This window comes from Perognathus longimembris, chromosome 17 (genome assembly GCF_023159225.1).
Source record: "Perognathus longimembris pacificus isolate PPM17 chromosome 17, ASM2315922v1, whole genome shotgun sequence".
Lineage (NCBI taxonomy): Eukaryota > Metazoa > Chordata > Mammalia > Rodentia > Heteromyidae > Perognathus > Perognathus longimembris.
Window position 1 is genome coordinate 15730717 of NC_063177.1, and position 23270 is coordinate 15753986.

At 51.1% G+C, this 23270-nt stretch overlaps 1 protein-coding gene across 5 annotated transcripts in view; it reads right to left on the reverse strand.

Moving 5' to 3' along the window:
• The window catches only part of Rap1gap2 (RAP1 GTPase activating protein 2), a 207121-nt gene that overhangs the window by 122995 nt on the left and 60856 nt on the right, over positions 1-23270 (reverse strand). For 3 of the 5 annotated variants that reach the window (XR_007213665.1, XM_048365114.1, XM_048365112.1), the window contains exon 1: positions 18002-18170. The exons of the other annotated variants lie outside the window; for them this stretch is intronic. Coding sequence is in view for 2 of the 3 variants with exons in the window: in XM_048365114.1 (XP_048221071.1) it covers positions 18002-18108 (107 nt within the window). In the remaining variant the exon portion in view is untranslated. Of the gene's footprint in view, positions 1-18001; positions 18171-23270 lie in introns of those variants that run through there. 5 annotated transcript variants of the gene reach the window in all.

The following is a 23270-nucleotide window of genomic DNA, read 5'->3' on the forward strand; positions in this document are numbered from 1 at the left end:
CAAAATCCAGACATGGATCTGTAACTCAAGTGGTAGAGCACAAGCCTTGAGCAAAAATTCGAATGCACCCAGGCCCTGAGTCCAAGTCCCAGGACCAGCACTTACACACGTGTGTGCACACACACACACACTCACACACACACACTTGGAGGAAGACTCTGAGCCCCAGTGGTGGTCAGTGCAGCCACCCTGAGGGCAGCTGTTCAGGGTCAGCACACCTGGGAAGCTGCTGTCCATCTCTAAACAGGCTGACAGGTTGCAAGGAGACCCACAATGTGGCAAAGCGCTGTCTGTGACCCCCAACTACAACAAATCAAAACGCAGGTGGACCTGAGAGTTCACACCGGGTAGCCCAGATCCTCAGCTGTGCCCTGGCCTGACTTCGCCCCTGCAACACATGACCATCCACAGGAGGTAAGCAGGGCCCCTGTGGGCCCCCAGCCTCAGCACCTGGACCGTTAGGGATGGGGGCAGGGCTGTGCCTTCCACAACCACTTGGCTGTTCCTCCCAATCCACCGTGTTCCACAACCACTTGGCTGTTCCTCCCAATCCGCCGTGTTTGCAATGCTGCTTCCACAGACTACGGATCTGAATAAAGCTTGTTCAGATTTTTTGTGTGATTTCAGCCATTTTAGTGAGTGTAGGATTCACCAAGAGTCATGGGGCTGTACAACCCCAAATAGTAACTCTGTACCCAGAAAACAATAACCTCTCCCCTTTTCCCTCCAGGTTCTGCGCACTTCCTTTCGACTCTCTGCCTCCATGAACTTGCCTATTCTCGGTGCCTGCTATAAAGGGCACTGTAGACTGAAGAGGTCCTATCTTCCCCTACAGGGGCTGTGTTGAAACCCTCACCCCCAACAGGATGTTCTTAGGTGTGGGGCACACGGACTGGCCCCGCCTGTCCACGCCCCGGAGGTGTGTGGCTGTTGTGCCTCGGGAGTGAGGCCCTGAAGAGCCCGGCCTGCCTCAGTCCCTGGGGGCGTGCTTGCTTGCACCGCCTCTCTGAAGAGGGATCCCGGTTAGCCCCACCTGCCTTCCGGGTTCAGAACTGGAAAGGCGGCTCTAGCTGGCCACGCCTCCCAGTCTTAAGACCATGTGCAGCAAGATGGCTGCCAGCAGTAACCTGGGGGAGATCTTGCTAGTACTTAGGCCGCCCCTTAGGGAGGTCCCATGGCCTTCCACCCTTGACTGACAGCTCAGCCCGCCAATCATCGCCCCTGGCTAGGTATGTTACACCCTCCTCTTCCTGCTGCCATTGCCCATACTTAAGATCGGGTCTGCCCCACTAAAACTGAGAGCAGTCTTGAACCTCTCCCGAGTTGTCTGATTGTCCAACTGCCAGCAAAAGGTTGGGTTGGGCTGGGTGCGGGCGACTGGCAGCTCGTTACCTATTCTGCGTTCACACTCGACAGGGTGCGCTTCCTTGCCTCTCCCGCTGGTTGGGAGAGCACCTGGGGTGCAGGGACCCCTGCACTTAGGGAGTGGGGGGGGTGACTAAGTCATAAATTCAGAGCATCCCTGGGTGGAATAAATTCCCTTATGAAAGAGATCCACACCAGGCAATGGTGGCTCACACCTGTAATCCTAGCTACTCGGGAGGCTGAGATTTGAGGGTCACAGTTTGGCAAAAAAGAAAAAAAATCCATGAGACTCTCATCTCTGATTAACCAGCAGAAAGCCAGAAGTATGGCAAACATGGAAGAGCACCAGCCTTGAGCAAAATATATTGCCAAGTGAAAACACAAAGCCCAAGTTCAAGCCTCAGCACTGGCAAACATACCCAAGAAAAAAGTCCTCTCATAAAGGAAATGCAAATAAAAACAACCCTGAGATACCACCTCACTCCAGTTAGACTGGCCTATACTCTGAACTCAGGCAACAACAAATGCTGGAGGGGATGCGGAGAAAGAGGAACCCTTCTCCACTGTTGGTGGGAGTGCAAATTAGTACAACCACTTTGGAGAACAGTATGGAGGTTCCTCAAAAAGCTCAGCATAGACATACCCTATGACCCAGCCATACCATTCCTAGGCATCTATCCTGAACAACAGGTCTCAGGATAGCATAAAGACATCTGCACATCCATGTTTATGGCTGCACAATTCACAATAGCCAAAATATGGAAACAACCCAGATGCCCCACTACAGATGAACGGATTCAAAAAATGTGGTACCTATACACAATGGACTACTACATAGCAATTAGAAATGATAAAATATTGGTATTCACAGGGAAATGGTCAGAACTTGAACAAATAATGTTGCGCGAGACAAGCCTAGAACACAGAGAACAAAGGGGCATGGTCTCCTTGATATATGACTGGTTTTTTTTGGGGGGAGGGGACAATAAAGACCAAGTCTACAAAACAACAAACTTCTTTTCAAATGGTATTTCCACATGTTTGGGTCAGCAACTTTACATTATGTATCTAAAACCAAACAACTACTAAACATAAAAAGGTCTAGAATAGACCTATCAGAGGATTACAATAACTCAACAGCTATGTACATATGATCATATAAGACGAGGATAAGCAAAAACAACTCCAAGAGAAGGGCACAGGAGGATTCTATTGTTGACATTACCGTGAAAGTTCTAGGTGAATTTCCTTTGGCATACCCTACGTGGTTACTGTATATGATTTTTGTACAATGGATATTGTATATATGCCTACTTGGTCTAGGGAAGGGAAAGAAAAATGAGGGTTTAAAATATCATAAGAAATGTACTCACTGCCTTATTATATAACTGTACCCCCTTTGCACAACACCTTGTCAATAAAATTTAATTTAAAAAAAAAGTTCTCTTGTCTTTGGACCACGGCAGACCATATGTTAGAAGACAGCAGTTCTCTAGCTGCCTCTGAGATTTCTACTGGACCCTGCCCTCCATCAGGGGACTGCATCACACAAGACTGGCTAGGGCCTTCCTGGGTGCAGGACAACAGGGCCCAATATTGCATCCATGATAAAGGTTGGGGTAGCACCCTCCCACCCCGCCCCCCCCCCTCCTCTGAGGTCTCAGGCAGTGTCCAATGGCCTCCATGTTTAGGATAGACTGGGGGGAGGGGGCAGGGAGAAGGAGCCCAGAAGTGTGCTCACCGCTGAAGGCCAAGGGACGCAATCTGCCTCAGCAAAGGAGAAAGAACGCCTCACCCAGCAGAGGCGGACGGACTGTCCCTGTGTGTCCCTCGTGTCCCTGTGTCTAAGTGAACATGGGAGCTGAGCCTTCCACCAATGTAGTGAGGCTGAGCCAACACCAAGAGCAACTAGGCCACCAGGACCAGTGCAGCAGACAGCTGTGTTGCTGTCCCTGCGCAGCTTCCAGCCCCAACCTTCTGAGAGCAATATACCAAATTCCCTTCTGTGACCTATCCCTCCTTTGCCCTCAGCCAAAGAGCTCTATTCCCAGGAGCAGGAGTGAGCACAAAACCCAGAGATGGTTCATCAGTGCCTCCCTTCCCTCTAGCCAAAGCTCAGAAATGGGACAGGGTCCCACTGTATCCCACATGAGCAGTCTCTGGGACTTCTGCTGAAATTATTGGGAAATAGATTTGCCTTTCCTGTTTAAATACAGAATGCAAATCTAGAGCCGTGACTGCATATCTTTGTAGATGATCTGAGGCTTGAATCCAACCCAAAAGAGGAGTAGAGCTCCCAAGGAGTCCAGTCAAGACCTGGATCCAGCCATGCCTGAATCCATTCCCCTTGAACATTCCAGTTACTTAAACAGAAGTTATCTTTAAAACATAGACGCCACTGTTTCCCTTATTTGCAATAATTAGCAAATGTTTAGGTCCTAAAAAATTATCACAATCACAATAGCTCGATAGCTATGTACATATGATCACATAAGATGATCCTAAACGAAATAAAGTCCAAGTTATAGAAATTTTAAAAAAAGAACTTATTTTTACATCCATTTGAACTGGGTTACAACTCTATTACCATTCGGAGAATACCACCTTCCACCCCTCCAAGGCAAAGATCATCTGATGGCAAATCTGTTAAATAGAATTGCAGTAAGAGGGGGCTGGGGATATGGCCTAGTGGCAAGAGCGCCTGCCTCTTATACATGAAGCCCTTGGTTCGATTCCCCAGCACCACATATACAGAAAATGGCCAGAAGTGGCGCTGCGGCTCAAGTGGCAGAGTGCTAGCCTTGAGCAAAAAGAAGCCAGGAACAGTGCTCAGGCCCTGAGTCCAAGGCCCAGGACTGGCAAAAAAAAGAATTGCAGTAAGAGCAATGTCACAGCTGTTTTGTGTGTGATATTGACTGGTCCTGTTCTGGCATGTTACATGAGTTAGCAGGGAAGCCAACATGAGTCCTCAGGCCACCGCCCTGACAGCTGTATCTCCTGTTTCTCCCCAATCTGAAATCCACAGCACAAACTGGGATCTGCGCTTGCCCCCTGCTTTTCCAACCCCCATATTCTGGTTCAGCCATTCTAGGACACCCTTCCCAACCCACCCCTCCTATTTTTGGCAATCCTGTCCACCTCAAATGCTGCCAATTCCACAGAACCTTCCTTGGTGGTCTTCCCTTTTTTTTGAGCCTCCTGGCCACCCCACACCCTTTCTCCAACACTCAATCTTCCACCTTAAGTCTATACAATGTGGCTGCTCTATCCTGCTTGAAGCAGGAAGGACAGACTCAGGGGAAAGAGAGAGGATCATGTTATCTCCTAGTGCAGGCTGTCTAACACCTGGCACACACACGGACCCACTACACCTATGGGAGAGGGAAGACAAATGGAACAAACGTAAATGAACACTTGGGATGCCTCCATTTACACATAGGACTGCTGCAAGCATTTGAGGATTTTTTTGTTGTTCTTTTTTCTATCGAGGGGTTTGAACTCTGGGTTTGAACTCTGGGCCTGGGTGCTGTCCCTGAGCTCTTCAGCCCCAGGCTAGCGCTCTACCACTTGAGCCACAGAGCCACTTCCGGTTTTCTGGTGGTTAATTGGAGATAAAGAGTCTCATGGACTTGCCTGCTTAGGCTGGCTTTGAACCTTGATCCTCAGATCTCAGCCTCCTAAGTAGCTAGGATTATAGGCATGAGCCACCAGCTCCCGGCAGATTTGAGTTTTTGGAAGGGCAAGAGGGCAAAGGCTGCCAAGGGGACTGGTGGCAGCCAGAAAAGGGGGAGCCCCCTTCTTATCACTCACCCCACAGCCTTTGTGCCCTTTGGGGATCTTGCCAGCTCTCAGAAATTGGCCTTTATGAACATTAGTCAAAAGCCTTTCCCAGCACACTGGCAGATCTGGTTTTCAAAAAGCTATATCTCAGCTACCTCTTGATTTATACACTTGTTTCTGCTTTGGCGTTTTGGATTAAATATCACATGAAAACAAATGTTCTATTAAAATAAGAGTGCAGGTAAGCCAGGCTGCACCATTAACATAGAATGTTTGTCCTAATTATTGAGGACAGTAACCTGAGCAGCCGGGACATACTTCAGCTTGAGTAGGGTCTGCCAGGGTCCACCCTTCCCCAGTGTGAGCCTCCACCACGCTCCAGGTCAGACCAAGAACTCAGAAGACATTCAGCTCCTCCATATCTGTCCTGTTTCTGCCTTTAAAAAAAAAATAGCTGGGCACCAGTGGCTCACACCTGTAGTCCTACCTACTCAGGAGGCTGAGATTTGAGGATCATGGTTCAAAGCCAGCCCAGGCAGGAAAGTCTGTAAGGCTCCTCATATATCCAATTAACCATCAGAAAACTAGAAGTGGCACTGAGGCTCAAATGCTGGAGTGCTATCCTTGAGCTGAAGAGCTCAGGGACAGTGCCCAGGCCCAGAGTTCAAGCCCCATGACCAACATAGGTAGGTAGATAGATAGATAGATAGATAGGGGATTGTAGATGGGTGTTAGTGACTTATGCCTGTTATCCTGGCTACTCAGAAGCCTGACATCTAGAGGATCATGGTTCAAAGCTAGCCCAGGCAGAAAAATCCTTAATAACCAGCAAAAAAAAAAAAAAAGTAGAATTGGAGGTATAGCTCAAATAGTAGAGCACCAGGTCAAGTAAGCAAGCCAAACAAGCACAAGGTCTTGAGTTCAAACTCTAGCACCTCCAAAATAAAAATAAAAACACAAGAACAAGGTCAGATGCCACAGGTCTCATCATCTGAAAGCACCTGGCATCCTCCAGCTGCCCGCAACCCCGGGTGCAGGTAATGAAAACAAAGTACAAGGAGCTAAGTACTTCAGCTGGGGTCAAGACAGCCCAGATCATGGGAGAAAGAACAGCATTTGGCATCATGGTGAGGTTTGAAGCCCAGCACCCACTCTACAACCCGGGTGACATTGAAAAGTGAGTTGATGAGCGTAATAAGTGCCATGCAGAGAACAAAATGAACAGAGGCTTGAGTGCCAGCCCCGCACAGGCCCCAATTTAGAGCTCCACCCAGGCCCCCACTCCTGCTCCTTCTCTCCTAACTCCTGAGCATTACCACCATGCAAATGCAAGCCCTTCCGTAATTTCTGTCATCTTGATATAGAGAATCCAGGGGGACCCAGGAGGACGACTATCCAAAGGCCAAGCCACGGAGCCACTCTGCAGCCCCCATGCCCGCAGGAACCCAGCCAGGCCCCCTCAACAAGCACAGGGGCCCTGAGAGACCTCCAGAGATAAGCTGAAACCCAGCATCCGGGTTCAGAGAAGCACCCCTAGAGTTCACCCCAGATTCCTACCTCTCACACGGTAAATTTCATGCTAGATGATGGGCATCACTATAGGAGAGGACCATGGAAAGCTAGACCCTGTGACCCATGTTTGTCTGTGAACCAGGGATGAGCGCTGTGCCTCCCTCATGGGGCTGTCAGGGGAGAGGAAGTGCTGTGTCCACAGGTGCCACCCCAGTGCTCCGATTCTACAATACAGCATTCCTTTTGGTTGGAGAAGATCTTCACAGTAAAGAAATAGAAAAAGGACTGGGTGCTGGTGGCTCAAGCCTGTAATCCTAGCTATTTGGGAGACTGAGATCTGAGGATTATGTTTTGAAGCCAGCTGGGGCAGAAAAGTCCATGATATTCTTATCTCTAATAAACTACTCAGAAAAAGCCAGAAATGGTGCTGTGACTCAAGTGGTAGAGTGCTAGCCTTGAGTGGGGGGAAAAAAAAAAGAAGCTCAGGGACAGTGCCTGGGCCCTGAGTTGAAGAGGAGGGAGAGGGGGAGGAGGAGGAGGAGGAGGAGGAGGAGGAGGAGGAGGAGGAGGAGGAGGAGGAGGAGGAGGAGGAGGGGGAGGAGGAGGAGGAGGAGGAGGAGGAGGAGGAGGAGGAGGAGGAGGAGGGAGGGAGGGAGGGAGGGAGGGAGGGAGATTGAAAAGGGCAAAAGGCAGCTGGTGTTGGTGGCTCTTGCCTGTAATCCTTAGCTACTCAAGAGGCTGAGATCTGAGGATTAAAGTTGGAAGCCAGTCCAAGCAGGAAAGTCAATGATACTCTGGTCTCCAGTTAACCATCAAAAAAGCCAGAAGCAGAGCTGCCGTTCCAGTGGTAGAACAAATAAGCAAGATCATGAAGCCTTGAATTCAAGCCCCAGTAGCATACCCATAAAAAAGGAAGGAAGGAAGGAAGGGAGGGAGGGAGGGAGGGAGGGAGGGAGGGAGGGAGGGAGGGAGGGAGGGAAGGAGGGAGGGAGGGAGGGAGAGAGGGAGGAAGGAAGGAAGTAGAAAGTGGCAAAGGACATGAAAGGGCTGCCTTCATCCATGGGCCTTCCCCTTCCTGTCTCCAAAGAGGACTGACCATAAGAACTGGCCAGGTGAGCTGACTCAGGATGTACTGGGGACCACACATCTCTAGGGACGTCTCCAGCTCCTGGCAGGGGGGAGGGGGCCTCCAGGAAGGACTTGGCTGGTATGCCAGCCTTTATGAAACAGAATGTTCATAACTGATGAGCTTAAAAGCAAGTGACAATTTTTCAATCCGCCCTTGCTCCAAAGGCAGTGAGGAATCACAGTAGCGGCTGCAGGTTTGCACTAAGTGTGTCTGGAAGGAGAACAAAGGTCTCAAGAAGAATGGTCAAGTTCACTCGGCCCTAGAAACCAGCGTGGGTTCTTCAGGACCATCCTCTTCCAGCTTAAACCTGACGTCCCCACTCAGAAATCCCAGCTCAGGGCAGCACCGCCCTACCTGCCCTGCTCTCATGAATACAAAGGCTGCTCTGGGTCCCATCTGGTCACACCAGTGTGACCCCCAGAGTGAGGCTCAGACTTTAAGTAAACCAGGAAAGTTATGCCCACACGGGTGGGTACACATGTGAAAATTCATTCAGCTGGACTTTTAAGATCTGCATTTACTACAAGCCAGGCTTGCACTGAGGCCTGGTCTTAGCTTCTGAATCATTGTTATGGTTTGAATATAAAAATGTCTCCTGATGGCTCCTATGCTCATGTCACCAGCTGACAGGGTTTGGAAGGGGAGGGGATGAGGTGGGGGTGAGTTCAAGTCCCCCCCCAAAAAAAGAAAAAAGTAAGTAAATCTTGCCCCTGTGCCCTCTCTGTCTCTCAGCTTCCTAGTGGCCATGGAGTTGGCAGCCCTTCTCCACCACCATGCTGTACTTCACCTTGGGCTCAAAACAGAGAGCCAACTGACCACAAACTAAAACCTGTGGAACCATGAGCCAACGTAAATCTTTCTTCTTTTAGGTTGTTTTCCTCTAGTCTTCTGTCACAGTGACAGAAAACTGACAACCATGATCATGTCATAATTAGGAACACTGTCTCTGCCCATGGAGATGCAGGCACCTGTAATCCCAGCCTGAGGATCAAGGGCTCAAAGCCAACTCACCTGAACAATATAGACCCAGGCTAAAAAACAAAAAAAAAACAGCATATGGCCTCTAGAACCAGGCTAGAGACCTATTGTGCTGCCTCTGATTGCACCAGCGGACAGTCTCACCCCTGGGCCTCAATGCCTCTGCTGAAGAACGGTCATAGTACAAGGCAGCGTGGGTGGCTTATGCTTGTAATCCTAGCTACTCAGGAGGCTGAGATCTGAGGATCAAAGTGCAAAGCCTTCCTGGGCAGATAAATCCAAGAGATTCTTATCTCTAATTAACCAGCAAAAAGGAGAATTAGAGCTGTGTGGCGAGTGGTAGGATGCCAGCCTTCAGCAAAAAATCAAAGACGAGAGAGTTCATAGACCCCAGGTTCAAGCCCCAGTACTAGCACAAATTAAGAAATTCTTTTTTTTCCTTTTAAGAATCAATATGGGCTGGGCACCAATCACTCATGTCTGTAATCCTAGCTACTGAGGAAGCTGAGGTCTAATGATTGCAGTTCAAAACCAACCCAGGGCTGGAAATATGGCCTAATGGTAAAGTGCTCACCTGTATACATGAAGCCCTGGGTTCAATTCCTCAGCACCACATATATAGAAAAAGCTGGAAGTGGCACTGTGGCTCAAGTGGTAGAGTGCTAACCTTGAGCAAAAAGAAGCCAGGGACAGTGCTCAGGCCCTAAGTTCAAGCCCCAGGACTGGCAAAAAAAAAAAAAAACAGCCCAGGCAGGAAAGTCCATGAGACACTTATCTCCAATTAAGCACCAAAATAAAGGAAGTGGAGCTGTGGAACTGTAGCTCAAGTGGTAGAGAGCTAATCCTGAGGAGAGAGAAAAAAAAACCCTCAGGGGCAGCATCCAGACTCTTAAGTTCAAGCCCCAGGACTGGCACCAAATAATACACACAGTAAACTGATAGAAAGGGACTGGGGGGGGTGGGGGTAGCTGAATGGTAGAGTGCTTATCTAACATGTTTCAGGCCCCGGGGTTCCATCTCGAGCACAGCAAATGACAGCAATTAATTAAATAACTGGCAGAATTAAGGCAGATGTGCACATACATCCTGAGCACAGGGCCTAGCAAATATAGAACTTCAAAATGTACTGTTGAGGGCTGGGAATGTGGCTCAGTGGTAGAGTGCTTGCCTTGCATGCATGAAGCCCTAGGTTCAATTCCTCAGTACCACATAAACAGAAAAAGCCATAAGTGGTGCTGTAGCTCAAGTGGTAGAGTGCTAACCTTCAACAAAAGAAGCCAGGGACAGTGAGTGCCTAGGCCCTGAGTTCAAGCCCCAGGACTGGCAAAACAAATGTATTGGCAAGGCTGGAGGCATGGCCCACGTATCAGAACATCTTCCTAGCAAGGGTGAGAACCTGAGTTCAAATCTCAGTACCACCGCCCCCCTACACACACACACACACACACACACACACACACACACACACACACACACAAATCTAGCATGGGCTGGAGACATGGCTCAAGTGCTAGAGCTCAAGGCTGTGAGTTCAAACCTCAGTACTACAAAATAAGGAAGGAAATGTACTGGCCTGTTATACCCTCACACACAACCCTCCATAACCCTGGGTCCTGGTGTTATTTGGGCTTCTGTGCAAGATGCCTCCTTCCTGCAGCACATTTCCAATCTCAGGCCTTCTTACAGCTTCCTCCCTACTTTCTCCACAACCCAGAACCACCTGACAATTACTTCTTCAAACTGACTTGAGTTTTTTACTTAAACAAATTTCCTCTCAAGAGTTATATAACTGGCAGGCGTAGAAAAACCAGGATCCCTCGTCAGGATTCATTATTTTATTAAATGGTGATTAAAACAAAAAGCAGTGTCCACCTGCTAGCCTCAGGCCTCCTCCTCATTTACTTTATACAGATTCGGCGGGCAAGAAACGGAGTTTCTGGGGCAGGGTGGGGGAATGGAGGACACAGAAGTGGGGAGCCTTGTCTGCTTACAATGACTGAGGAACTTCCTGAGCCCTCAGGCAGCCCCCCTGTGCACAGCAGTGATTCTCGTTGGTTGAACCAAACAAGCCTGGCAGGCTCTCTATTTGGCAACATCCTGGTAAGCAGCCATCTGTACACCACTCAGATTCCAAAGATAAAATTGTATTTAGAAAAAAATTACATGTCTACATATATATATTGCTTAATGGCCATTGTTCACTAATTCAGATACCCACCGGCTCTTCTCTGGCATAAATGAAGGGAGCCTGTCTTTGCCTGTGAGGCCGCAGCCTCAGGACCTGAGAGCGAAGGACCCAGACAGCCTGGGGCACAGCCTGAACCTCAGGACAGTCGTCCCTGAGCCCTGCTCCTCTGGTCTTAGGGTCCCAAGACCATGCAGAGAAGGCTTAGGGAAGGGAGGGGAAGAAATTAGGACAAAATGTACAAGCGGTCATGTGCGTTTCTGTCCAAGATCTCATGGAAGGAACATGAAGGGAGAGGTTCCCCAGTCCCAGACGAGAAAAAGGCACCTCAAAACCTACATCATGAAAGTGCTCAGGGACACTGGCACATTTCGCTTGATCTTGTCTTCAATCACTCAGCCAGTATCCACTGAACACCCCTTACTAAGCAGCGGAGACTCAGAGGTGACAAAGGTGACTCCATTCACATTCTTGGGGGGGGAGGGGGACAGGTAATCAGCTGCTTTATTGCAACAACCAGATAACATCAGTCAACCACAAGTACCTCAGAGAAAATAAATCAGGGTAAATCGATGACAACCCAAATGACCTGCTTAGATTGAAATGGTCAGGGAATACTTTCAAAGAAGGTGACCCTGGAGTTAAGAATCCAAGGGTAGGGAGCACAAGCCAATTAAGACTCTGTTAACAGCAAGTACAAAGGGCCTGGGGCAGGAACACACTTGGCAGGTTCCAGGAGCAGAAGGAAGGCTTCTAAAGTAAAAATACAGACATCATGGAGAGGGAGGAGGGAAGTGGTAGGAGATAAGGTCATTAGATTTCATCAACCTACAGAGAACTCTCTACAAAACACAGGCTTGAATATTTGAATTGTTTAATTTCTGCTCTGGCCACTAGATGAGAGAAACTAGAAACAAGAATACCAAATAAGACATTATATTAGTAACTCAAACCAGGGATAGCAGCACACACCTGTCATCCCAGCACTCAGGACACTGAGACAGGAGAATCATGAGTTCAGTCTCTATCAGTGAGTAGCCCAGGCTCAAGAAAAATCAGACAATGTCATTTATACCTCAAATTCTTCCCCCTTAAATTCCCAGAGTAGAGCTCTCAGACTCTCAAGGAGGCTAATAACAGAAGGCTGGTCAACAGGAGAGGCTGGGTGACATTCCAACATCAGACAAGGAGAGCCGGCACAGGCCCTTCAGAAGTGGCAGGACCCAGCCTCCCCTTACAAGAGAATAAGCCACCATCTGTTCTGGAGCAGGGGAGTGGACCAGCTCTTGCCCGGTGCCCCTCCAAGCTCCGGGACTCTGGAGCTCTGAGGCCAGGACTCCTGAATGCCCCACAGCTCAGCCCTCAGGTCCAGCTAGTTCAGAGGGCCATCCCCAAAGGCAAGCCTCCTCCTGAACACCAGGTACGAACCCCAGAACAAAGCCATCCATGGTCATCAACCCCACAAAACAGAATGTCAATCTCCACAGTCTGGCCAAGACAAGGAGGAAAAGACAAAGATGAAGAAGAAAGAGAAGGGGAAGAAAAGGAGGAGGAGTAAGGAGAGGAAAAGAAAAAAGGGGGGGAGAGGGAAGAGGGAAGAAGGAGGAGGAGGAGGAGGAAGAAGAAGAAGGGGAGGAGGAGAAGGAAGAGGAAGAAGAAGGGGAGGAAGAAGAGGAGGAAGGAGGAGGAAGGAGAAGGAGGAGGAGGAAGGAGGAGGAGGAGGAGGAGGAGGAGGAGGAGGAGGAAGGAGAAGGAGGAGGAGGAGGAGAAGGAGGAGGAGGAGGAGGAGGAGGAGGAGGAGGAGGAGGAGAAGGAGGAGGAGGAGGAGGAGGAGGAGGAGGAGGAGGAGGAGGAGGAGGAGGAGGAGGAGGAGGAGGAGGAGAAATAGAAAAGCAAAGTGATGATGCCTCTAGACCTGTATCCCAACTTTGGTGTAAGTTGAACATGTCACAAGGCTGTAGGAATGTCACAAGGCTGGTGATACCATCCTGACTGTGGCACTCTCCCCAGAATAAAGAGTGCAGTGGCTGGGTGAGGAGCTCTGTGGAGGAACATTTGTTTGTTTGCTTGTTTGTTTGCCTACAGATGTGAACACACACCCTCTTCCTAGTGCCATGAAAGAAAACAAGAAGGACAATCTAACTTTCCAATAAATAGATTATGAGGGAGACAAACAAGGAGTTGAGGAAAAAAAGTTACAGATTAGGAGAGGTAGGTTGATCACATTTGACTACGTGAATCCTCTGAAAACCTTTCGAAAACTTGTATGAGACAGTACAGGACAGTTGAATTAACTAGATATGAAATTAAGAAATTACTGTTCATGTGGAAGGGTATGATACAATTTTTTTTAAATAATCCTTATCTTGTACATGCAAACTGAAGTAAGAACAAACTGATCCACTGGCCAGGTGCCCATGGCTCACACCTGTAATTCTAGCTACTCAGGAGACTGAGAGCTGAGGATCGATGTTCCAAACCTATTTGGGCAGGAAAGTCTATGAGACTCTTAGCTCCAATTAATAGCAAAAAAAAAAAAAAAAAAAAAAACCATAAGTAGAGCTATGGCTCAAGTGGTAGAGTATCATTCTTTAGTGGGAAAACTAAGCTAGAGTGGGAGGTCCAGAGTTCAAGCCCAAGTACTGGCAAGAAAAAAAAATGAATTTATCAAATGTCTGGGATTTACTTTGAAATAATTCCTGGGGAAGTGGGGTGGTAGGTAAATAACTGCAATAGGACAGACCACAAGGGCTGACCATGAGTTGAGAGTGGCTGGAACTGTGGCCATACCAAGCTATCCTCTGTGCCTGACACCCCCAGTGAGGCTGGGAATCGCAGGCAGGGGGATCGGCAGGGCTAACCCAGGCATGAACTGAGATTATGCCTTGAACATAACCAATGCCAAAAAAAAAGGACTAGAAGCGTGGCTCAGGTGGTACTGCGCCTTCCTTCCTCACAAGTGCAAAGCTCCAAATTCAATCCCTAGTACTAAAAACAGAAATAAAAACCTAGGGGACAGACTTTTTCTAATCACACACACACACACACACACACACACACACACACACACACACACACACACGACCAACCCTACACATTCCACAACCAGGGCCCATGCAGCAGATTCACATGCACTTGGGTACCTGCCACCAAGAAACTGCTAATTATAAAACAATTCTTTTTTTTTTGTCAATCATGGAGCTTGAAGTCAGGGCCTGGACACTGTCCCTGAGATTTTCTGCTCAAGGCAAGCACTCTGAGCCACAGTGCCACTTCCAGTTTTCTGTTGGTTAACTGAAGAAAGGGTCTCACAGACTTTCCTACCCAGGCTGGCTTTGAACCACAATCCTCAGCTCTCAGCCTCCTGAGTAGCTAGGATTACAGGTATGAGCCATTCAGCACCAGGCAAGAATCCTTATTTGTTTCCTGATAAACCCCACAGTGGGAGAGTGGTCTCAAACCATACACAAAGAGGATTTCTTTTCCTTTATTCAAACTGCTCTCTGGTTCAGAATGTCACACCCAAAGCCTCACTGACTTCATCCCCATCCTTGAGAACATCCGTCCCTGTTGTACGCCACAGCCACCTTCCTTTCTACCCAAGGGCCCACTGCCCCCACACACAGGGTGGACTCTCCACCATCCATTTCTGCCACTCTGGAGGTCCAGAGTGGCAGAGGTCCTCATCCACCTCATGGAGAAGAAAGTACTGCCATGGTTTCCCAACCTAGGTCATTCCAGCACTCGATCCCCCTCCCACTGAAACCCTGGAGACCCCTGAGGGAAGGGCAGAGGCTCCCTTGTGGCAATCCCACAATTCCAGCAGAGAACTGCCAAGCCAAGACATACACTCATTTCTCCAGCAGGTAAACTGAGGCTGGATCTCTGATCACAACTCCAGGATCTACCAAGGGAATCTAGGAGTCCTACTGATTCTGGGCCTCAATGTGACATCCATCCCATTACCTTCCACCCTGGCACACCCACCTGCCCCCCCCCATGCTCATTTCTAAGTGGCTCAGGGTGAACAGAAGGATGATGAGGACCACAGGGACATCCCTGCCAGCCAGCCACATGTGACCATTTCAACCCTGAAGACAAATAGCCCAGGGTGTTATCTGGACAGGCCTGTCAATTAGAGGTGCTGGGAAGATCGATGGATGGATCGAGGCTTCTGGAAAGATGAGGGGGAGGGGCGCTAAATCTGAGTTTACCCTCTGATGAGGAGGGAGAGGAAGGAAGAACTCAGCAAATTTAACACCCAGCACGAAGTTTGGGGGAAGCTTAAGGAAAGCTGGCAGCCACAGCTTGCTCCTGGCCCCTGTCTGCTGTGGGCATCTAGCACCCGCAGAGCAAGGGTCAATAGTGTGCACTGCACTGATTTCAGATGCTTAAAGCGTTTAAAGACACAGAAACTCCAGATAACTGGCAGAGAAGCAAAGGTCAGTTAGCAACAAGATGAAACCAGCCTATCTGAGAGAGGGGGTAAGTTCATGGCCAAAGCATGAAAGATGGCTATAAGAACAGAAGACTGGGATGAAGTTGCTGAGGACCAAGAGAGCCAGTACTGTCATCATGCATTACAGGAAGAAGCCCAAGGCATCCCAGGAGAAAGACAGGCTGTCACAGGGCATCATGGCCTGACCTACCACTGTGTCCCCTATCCAAGCCCTCCCTGTACCTCACTGTACCCTCTTCCTTCTCTCTTGGAATTCTTGCTTTTCAGGCTCTGGCCTAGCTGATGGCTGCCTCCTTGTCCTGCACATGGCTAGCTTTGACCATCAATGAATGAGGTTGTCACCACCAGATATCTTTCCTTAATCACCAGTGGCCCCAGGCCAATGGTGGAAGAGGGGAGCAGCTCTCATCAAGCCTCTCCATCAAATCATCATGCAGCATTTTCAGACCCCACTTGGGCCTCACAAGTCCTTTGTGAACAGGCAGAAACTGAGGCTTGGGGCATGTGACTAGGCAGTGTCATGGATACTCAGGGCTTGGGGCTCCAGCTTCCTGCAGAGGGGCTTTTCCAGCCACACCACTCCCTCTGTCCCCAGTACAGGGACTGGGCTCATGCATCTGCCTTTGTGTCCAGCAGGTTCGCTTGCCAGCCACAAAACAGCTCCAACTTGTCTCAGACCAACCATCCCAGGCAGCCTCTTGACGCCAGAGGGCTGGGCTGTTCATCCCAACACCACACAGATCAGACAGGGAATGGAGGGCAAGGAATGGAAAGGAATCAACGTTCAGGGACAAATGAGGCCCAGGCCTGTTGCACTGGGCCCCAGAAGTCTGCAAGAAGCTTTTTCTCTTAAACACATGTCCTCAAGGTCAGCCACTTCTATCCCACCTGTGAGATTTCTGCAAAACTCAATGCTACTTGTACTTTATTACTATTATTTCCATATAATACACCTATTCTAGTAACTGCCTATATTTAATTTTTAAAAATGCTTTAAAGCTGAGCACTGGTGGCTCACACCTGTAATCCTAGCTAACTCAGGAGGCTGAGATTTGAGAATCGTGGTTCAAAGCCAACCCAGGTAGAAAAGTCCAAGAGACTCTTATCTCCAAGGAACAACCAAAAAGCTGGAAACAGAGTTGTGGCTCTAGTGGTAGAGCACCAGCCTTGAGTGAAAAAGCCAAGAGAGAACATGAGGTCCTGAGTTTAAGCACCAGTGCCAACACCAAAAATAAATAAATAATAAAGCTTTATATTACTGCCACAAATAGAAAAACTATACCACCACAAGTCTCCAAAAACAAAATGAGGTACCCTTTCTGACTTACAGACTTCTAGCCTGCTTACACTCTCTGTTACAAAAGGCAGCATAACAAGTGCTATAAAGAAAAAAGAGAGGGCAATTAAAATGAAAAATAGAAGAAGAAGAAAAGAAGTGTTGAAGCCAGACGAGCATCAACCTGCAGCTTTCCCCTTGGAGAAATCAGGAGGGTTGGTAGATAATGCGAAGGGAAGGGCTTTTGCCCGAACTGACTCAACGTAATTTCAGGCTTCCCGGGCATAAGTCATCCCCCCGGGGTAGCGTCCTAGGCGGATATTTGGGAAGGGAGGAGGAGAAGATGGGAAACAAGCCCACCCCAAGGGCACCCACACCCACTCCTGTCCTCCCACTGGTCCTCCTCTGCGCTGCCCAACACTGCCCCAGGCGCTCCAGTCACCACCCAGGTGGATCTGACGCCCGTGTGCCCTTGTCCAAGCCCAGGTCCTGAGCAGTGTGCAGCTCTAACCACCGTCAAACTCCTCTGAAAATTACTATCCAGCAGGGCGGCTGCGAACCGAAGCAGCAGCTCCCACCCCCCCTCACCCCCCCCCACGCGGAGCAGCTTTGCCACGTGCCTGGCAGAAGAGGGAGGCCGGTGCCAACAAGCTGCTCCCTGGGGGCTGGTGGGTGTCACACCTGCCGCTGGAGACTGGAGCCCAGGAAGCTGCCCCCCCCGAGAACTGTCTCTCCCCCAACTCTATCCCCAACCCCTCACCTCTCACCAAGGAGAAGGGCTCTGCAACACCCAAGAGGGGCAGACAGGAAGGCAAACGCAAGGCGCAGGGCAAACGGAAACCCCGCGACCAGAGAGAAAGAGAGAGAGCCAGGGCGTGGGGGCGAGAGAGGGGTAACCCCCAAACTCGGTCCTCACCTCGGGGCCCCGAGCGCAGAACCGGCGGGGCTCGGGCAGGGCTCAGCCAAGTTGCCGAGAAGCAAACGGTAACGCCGGCGCCTGGCGCCGCTCGGGCTTAGCGGTGGCCGGCGGTCCGGGCGGGAGCTGAGCTCCTCGCGCTGCGGGGGTGCCGCGATCTGCAAAGGCGAGGTCTGGGACGAAGGACCTGGGGTCCCTCTGTCCGCCGGGAGTGAACCCCGAAGCTCCCTCCCGGCCGCCCGACTATTCGGCCAATGTCCTTCCAGGCTTCTGAGGCGCAGGTCCCAACTCGCTCGCCCCGCGACGGCGCCTGGAAAGGAACCTAGGGCCGGTGGGCGAAGTGCATCCCAAAGAATTTCCAGCGAGAGAGCCGAGCCGGGGAGGCGCTGCGGCCGCTTTACCTTTTCTCCTTATTCTGCCTTCGGGATTTGTGCAGGAGTCCGATGAGCACCACAGCGGCGCGGATCCCCGCCTTCCGGCAGTGCATCCTCCCGGCCGGCTGAGACATGGCGAGGCCGCCGGGGCGCCCGGCCGCGCCCTCGCCCTCTCCCGCCCGCGGTGCCCGCCGCGCCCTCGCCTGCCGCCCGCCGCGCGTCCCCGCCGCCCGGCCCCGCGCGCTGCACTCCGCGCCGCCCGCGCCCCGCCCAGGTGCACCCCGGCCCCGCCGCCCGCGCCCCGCCCCGCCCCGCCGAGGTGCGCCCCGGGGTCAGGTGACGCGGGCGGGCGCGCGGGCGCTCACTTCCCCGCGACCTTCAGCGCCTCCCGGGGCCCGCGGGGCCGCCGGCGTCCGCTCCCCGGGCGCGGGCAGATCTGAGGTTCCCGGGGCTCTGGCGGCCGCGCGCCCGGTGCCTCCCCAACCCCGCCTCCAGCGCCCCGGCCGCCTGGGCCCCGCCGGACGGTGGCGGGGCGGCCGGCTCGCGCCTCCCTGTCCTGCTCCAGGCGGAGGCGGAGGGCGCTACACAGCCCGGCCCGCCGGGATACTTCCCCGATGCTGTCACCGGCTTAAAACCGGAGAAAAAGCAAGGACCGGGAGCTAATCCAATCCCTCGTCCCAGCGAAACTGCCTACGCGCGCGCAGCCTCCGCCGCGGGCCGCCCCTGCCCCGGGCCGGGCATGGCATGGCCATAGGCGTCCTCCCCAGGCCAGGTCCCAAGCTGTGGTGAGGCAAGACGTTCTTCCCTGCCCCCCTCACCCCGATCCTGCGAGACGACTGTCGCGAGGGGCTGCTGCGACCCACTAACTTTTGCAGTCTAGGGCCAGGTGGCCCCGGAGACACAGATTGGGGGCGACCCCGCCCCCACAGCGCTGACCACCGTGGAAGCCACGGAACCCAGGGACTTTGGAAAAGGACAGCCCCTCACTCAAAAGCCCTCAGCGCAAAAGTACCCACCTCCTCTCCCATTTGCTCAGACCCCTCCCACCCTTCCGAAGCCCTGACTAACTGCTTTGCCCCTAGGGAACAGGAACCGGGTGGGGGGCTGGAGGGAATTAAAACAAGCCAATTAGTCCATCTTTGGAAACAGTCCTGTTGGGGCCAAAGAGGTCCCTGAAGCAATTTGCCCTGTTTCTGTACAGTCTGGTGTTCAAGCAAACAAAACACTGGCAGGGAAGGGCACCGCCCTGGAGAGGGGAGGGGGCAGCAAATGAATTCCAGGGCCCTGGGGCAGAAGCCCTGTCTCTCCAGCGGGCACAGCTTCTTGCCAACTCTGAAGCGGCAGTGATAGGAGGGAGCCTCTGAGGGCTTCCAAATCGCACCTGGTGCTCTAAAGCATCATTAGCAATGGCCTTGGGTCCCCCTGTCCCTGTGGGGGAGGGGGATCACAGATATAACCATGAACATCTATTTATAACCAGATTGAAGTGACCCAGGACCCACCCCTGGGATGGGCAGCTGAGGCCAGCTGCCAGGAGTACATCAAGAGTGGCTTTAGAGTGTATCTGGGAAAGAATGGCAAATAGTGTCCTTAGAGGGACGAACCCCAGCACTAGGCCTCCAGCCCCCAGTATCACGGGTATCACAGGTAAACTTCAGCTGGATGGCAAGGAGGGTGGTGGAGTCCCAGGCCAGAGGCCTGGCTCAGCGTGGGTGTACTTTGTATATCCTAGTGGATTTCATGAAACCGCTGCAGCAGGGGATAGAGTGGATGGAAGACACCCACCCATCCTCCACTGTCAGGTTAAGTGCACAACTGGGAACAAGACATTGAAATCTTTCCATCAAGCAAGTTCCACTATTCATTCTTGTTCTAGGCCTTCTCCAATCCTCCCCAACTCCAACATGATGGAAAACCTCTCTGATTATGATTACACTAAGAGGTGGGTCTTTCCTTCTGCCTACCCTACAAGCCCTCTGCCTTTGGGGAACTGAGAGGACCCCCCACCCACCCCTACTGAACAGCTACTCCAGTCCCTGCCAGCATACTCCACACCCCACGCCCAGAGGAAACAGAAACACAAGGGCAGTAAACACAATGCCCCTCTACCCAGGGCACACATATACATATATATGTGATGTAAACTAACACAGATTTATTAAGTTCTACTTCAGTGCAGTTTCCCAGTAAAGATTAATAGCCAGGTATTGGTGGCTCATGCCTGTAAGCTACTCAGGAGGCTGAAATTCACAGGCCCATGGTTAGAGGCCAGCCCAAGCAGAAAATATGAGACACTCTTATCTCCAATGAACCAGCAAAAAGCCAGGCTGCAAGCATGGCTCAAGTGGTAGAACACCAACCAAGAAAGTCAGCTGAACAAGTATGAGGCCCTGAATTCAAAACAGATAGTCACATGTAAAAGGTAAGCTAACAAACCCAACATGCTTGAAGAAATCAGTTTGGAAGAGAACTGAAAGGGGATCATTTTTGGAGGTGTCCATAGCCACTCTGGGGGAAACCAAGAAAAGAAAAAAAAAATAGAACCACAGAACAGGAGGTCTGGGAGGACTACAGCAGTCAGGCCCCAGCCCACCCCATCGCTAGCCCCAGCATCAACCTCACAGGCCCCCAAGCCCACAGTGCCAGAGGACAAAGTGCCAGGTGGCTGCCAGCTTGAGTCTCTGCCCCAATGCAGCCTGAAGCCTGCGGAGCATGGGCGGGAGTCAAGGGTGAGGGCAGGGACAGGGGAGTTAATCATGAACCCAGGGCAGACAGCTGCACAGCCTGCTCCTCGGGGGCCACTGGGATGAGGCATGGACACGCATGCTTGGTCCTGAAGAAAAGGGCCTTCTGTGCCTGGGAACCCACTCTAGAAACAGGGCTGCATGAAAGCCAGACAGTGCCCACTGCCAGAGCTTCGGACGGAGCCCCTCCCAGCCCCACCTGATCTTACACTCCTGGTGCAGCAAAATGACTGCAGTACTCCTGGCTAGGACTGAGGCAGACCAGTGTGACCAGGGCGTTGATGAAAGCCACATAGATGTCTTCTGATGCCTTGCCTAGTGGGGGGTGAGGGTGAGGGGAGGCCCCAGCTATCCTCTGGATCACAAGACCACAGTTACACTATGAACCTCCATCCACTCTCTCCTCCTTTGGGGAGTAAACACATCCACATACTTGCTCACTCAGAAACCCCCCTCTCACCCTCCACACTGGTACTAGGCACTCCCATACAGACTTGTAAGGAACCAGCCTGATATTCGTTCTTGGCAGGTGCACCAGTGCCCTCTGCTGGGCCCACGGCACAGCCGTGTCTCTGGGAGAATACCATATGAGGAAAAGAGATGGCGAGAGGGTGTAGAGACAGCAGAGGCAGGCTGGGGAGAGGCAAAGACTGAAAAGGTCATTTGAGGTGGGAGAGCAGTTTCTATTTTGAAAAGAGAGAGAGATGCAGGAACAGTAGTTGCCAACATACCACGTTTCCTCCCAGCTTCTAACATCCCCTCCCAGAGCTTATGACCAGCTCCAGAGGGGCTGGCCAGTCTGACAGGGAGAGCAGAGGGCATCTGGCACACCTCCAGGCAGAGCCCGGAGGCCTTAAAGCCAAACCTGAGGAGCCGAAGCTCAGCCTGCCTCTCCTGGAGCCATACATCTATTAAGCAGAGGTTCTGAGGATAAATTGGCTCAGGATTTGGAAGCAGATCCTAGTAACTTGTGTGGTGTTTCCAAAGCCCAGGGCAAGGAAGGTTCTCTGAGGAAATTCAGGCCCTGCTCAACAGCAGCATTCAGCCCTGAGGCTGCACAGGATTTGGTACCCAGAGTGACCAGAGGATGCCTGCAAGGCAGGATGTCCATCACAAGTGTGTTGCTTTCCTGCTGGGAGTCAGCACAGGAAGAAGATTTCTTCAAATACTGCTTGACTGACTGAAGGTATTTCAAATATTTTTCTCAGTGGAGAGCCGGTGTCTCACGCCTGTAATCCCAGCTACTCAGAGGCTAAGATCTGAGAATCGCTCTTCAAAACTAGCCCGGGAAGAAAAGTCCATGAGATTTTTATCTCCAATTAGCCAGCAAAAACAAACAAACAAAAAATAGGGCTGGGGATATAGCCTAGTGGCAAGAGTGCCTGCCTCGGATACACGAGGCCCTAGGTTCGATTCCCCAGCACCACATATACAGAAAAAAACGGCCAGAAGCGGTGCTGTGGCTCAAGTGGCAGAGTGCTAGCCTTGATCGGGAAGAAGCCAGGGACAGTGCTCAGGCCCTGAGTCTAAGGCCCAGGACTGGCCAAAAAAAAATAGCCAGACACAGGTGTGGCTCAAGTGGTAGAACATCGTCCTTGGGGGGAAAAAAGCTAAGTAAGAGCTTGAGGTCCCAAGTTCAAGCCCTGGTAATAGCACAATTTTTTTTCTTTTGTTCATTGCACACACTGTGTGTGCACACAGGTATTAGAAGTTGAGCTCAGCCTGGGTGCTATCCCTGAGTTTTCTGGCTCAAGGCTAATATTCTAGCACTTGAACCACAGTCCACTTTCAGCTTCTTTTGCTAGTTAATCAGAAATAAGAGTCTGGTGGATTTGTCTGCCCCCAGCTTTGAATCTCAATCCTCAGATCTCAACCTCCTGAGTAGCTAGAATTACAGATGGGAGTCACCAGTGCCTGGCTCATTGCTGGACTTTTAAAATTTTTGTTCTGTTGCTTGGCTATAATTTCTCCCATCATGGAAGCAGTAAAAAAGATTCCCCTGCATATGAAACTCCTGGTGAACATAGAGAAGGGCTTGGGGGCATGGAGGCCCAGCACCCTGACCCCCCCATCTGACTGGTTACCAAATTTCCTAGCTGCTGCTACCCCTAAGGTCTGCTCCCAAGCTGGAGTTTCAGGGCTGAGAAACTGATCATGAGGGACTGTCTGCTTGTGTCAACAGCAGCACGGAGCAACAGCAAACACCGGCAGACTCTCCAAAACCCTATTCTGTTTGGCTCTAAAAGAACAGAGCAGATTCTTCTACATGTATTATTTATATCCTATTTTATATGCCCAGTAACGCAGTCTGAGCCTTGGCATCTTCGGGAGATGACGAATGACACTCGTAAGCGGTTTCCAGACAACCAGAGCTTTGGGTAGCGCAACTTGGTGTGTGCTTGCTCACTTGCTGTTATTGTAATGACCTTCGTTAGACATTGCTCTCCAGTGTCTTACACACCATCGTCCTTTTCAAAGACAGGTTTCATATAATCAGTTATCACAACTGCAGTGGGCCAAAAATGCAGATCTGACCTGATAGACCATGGAAG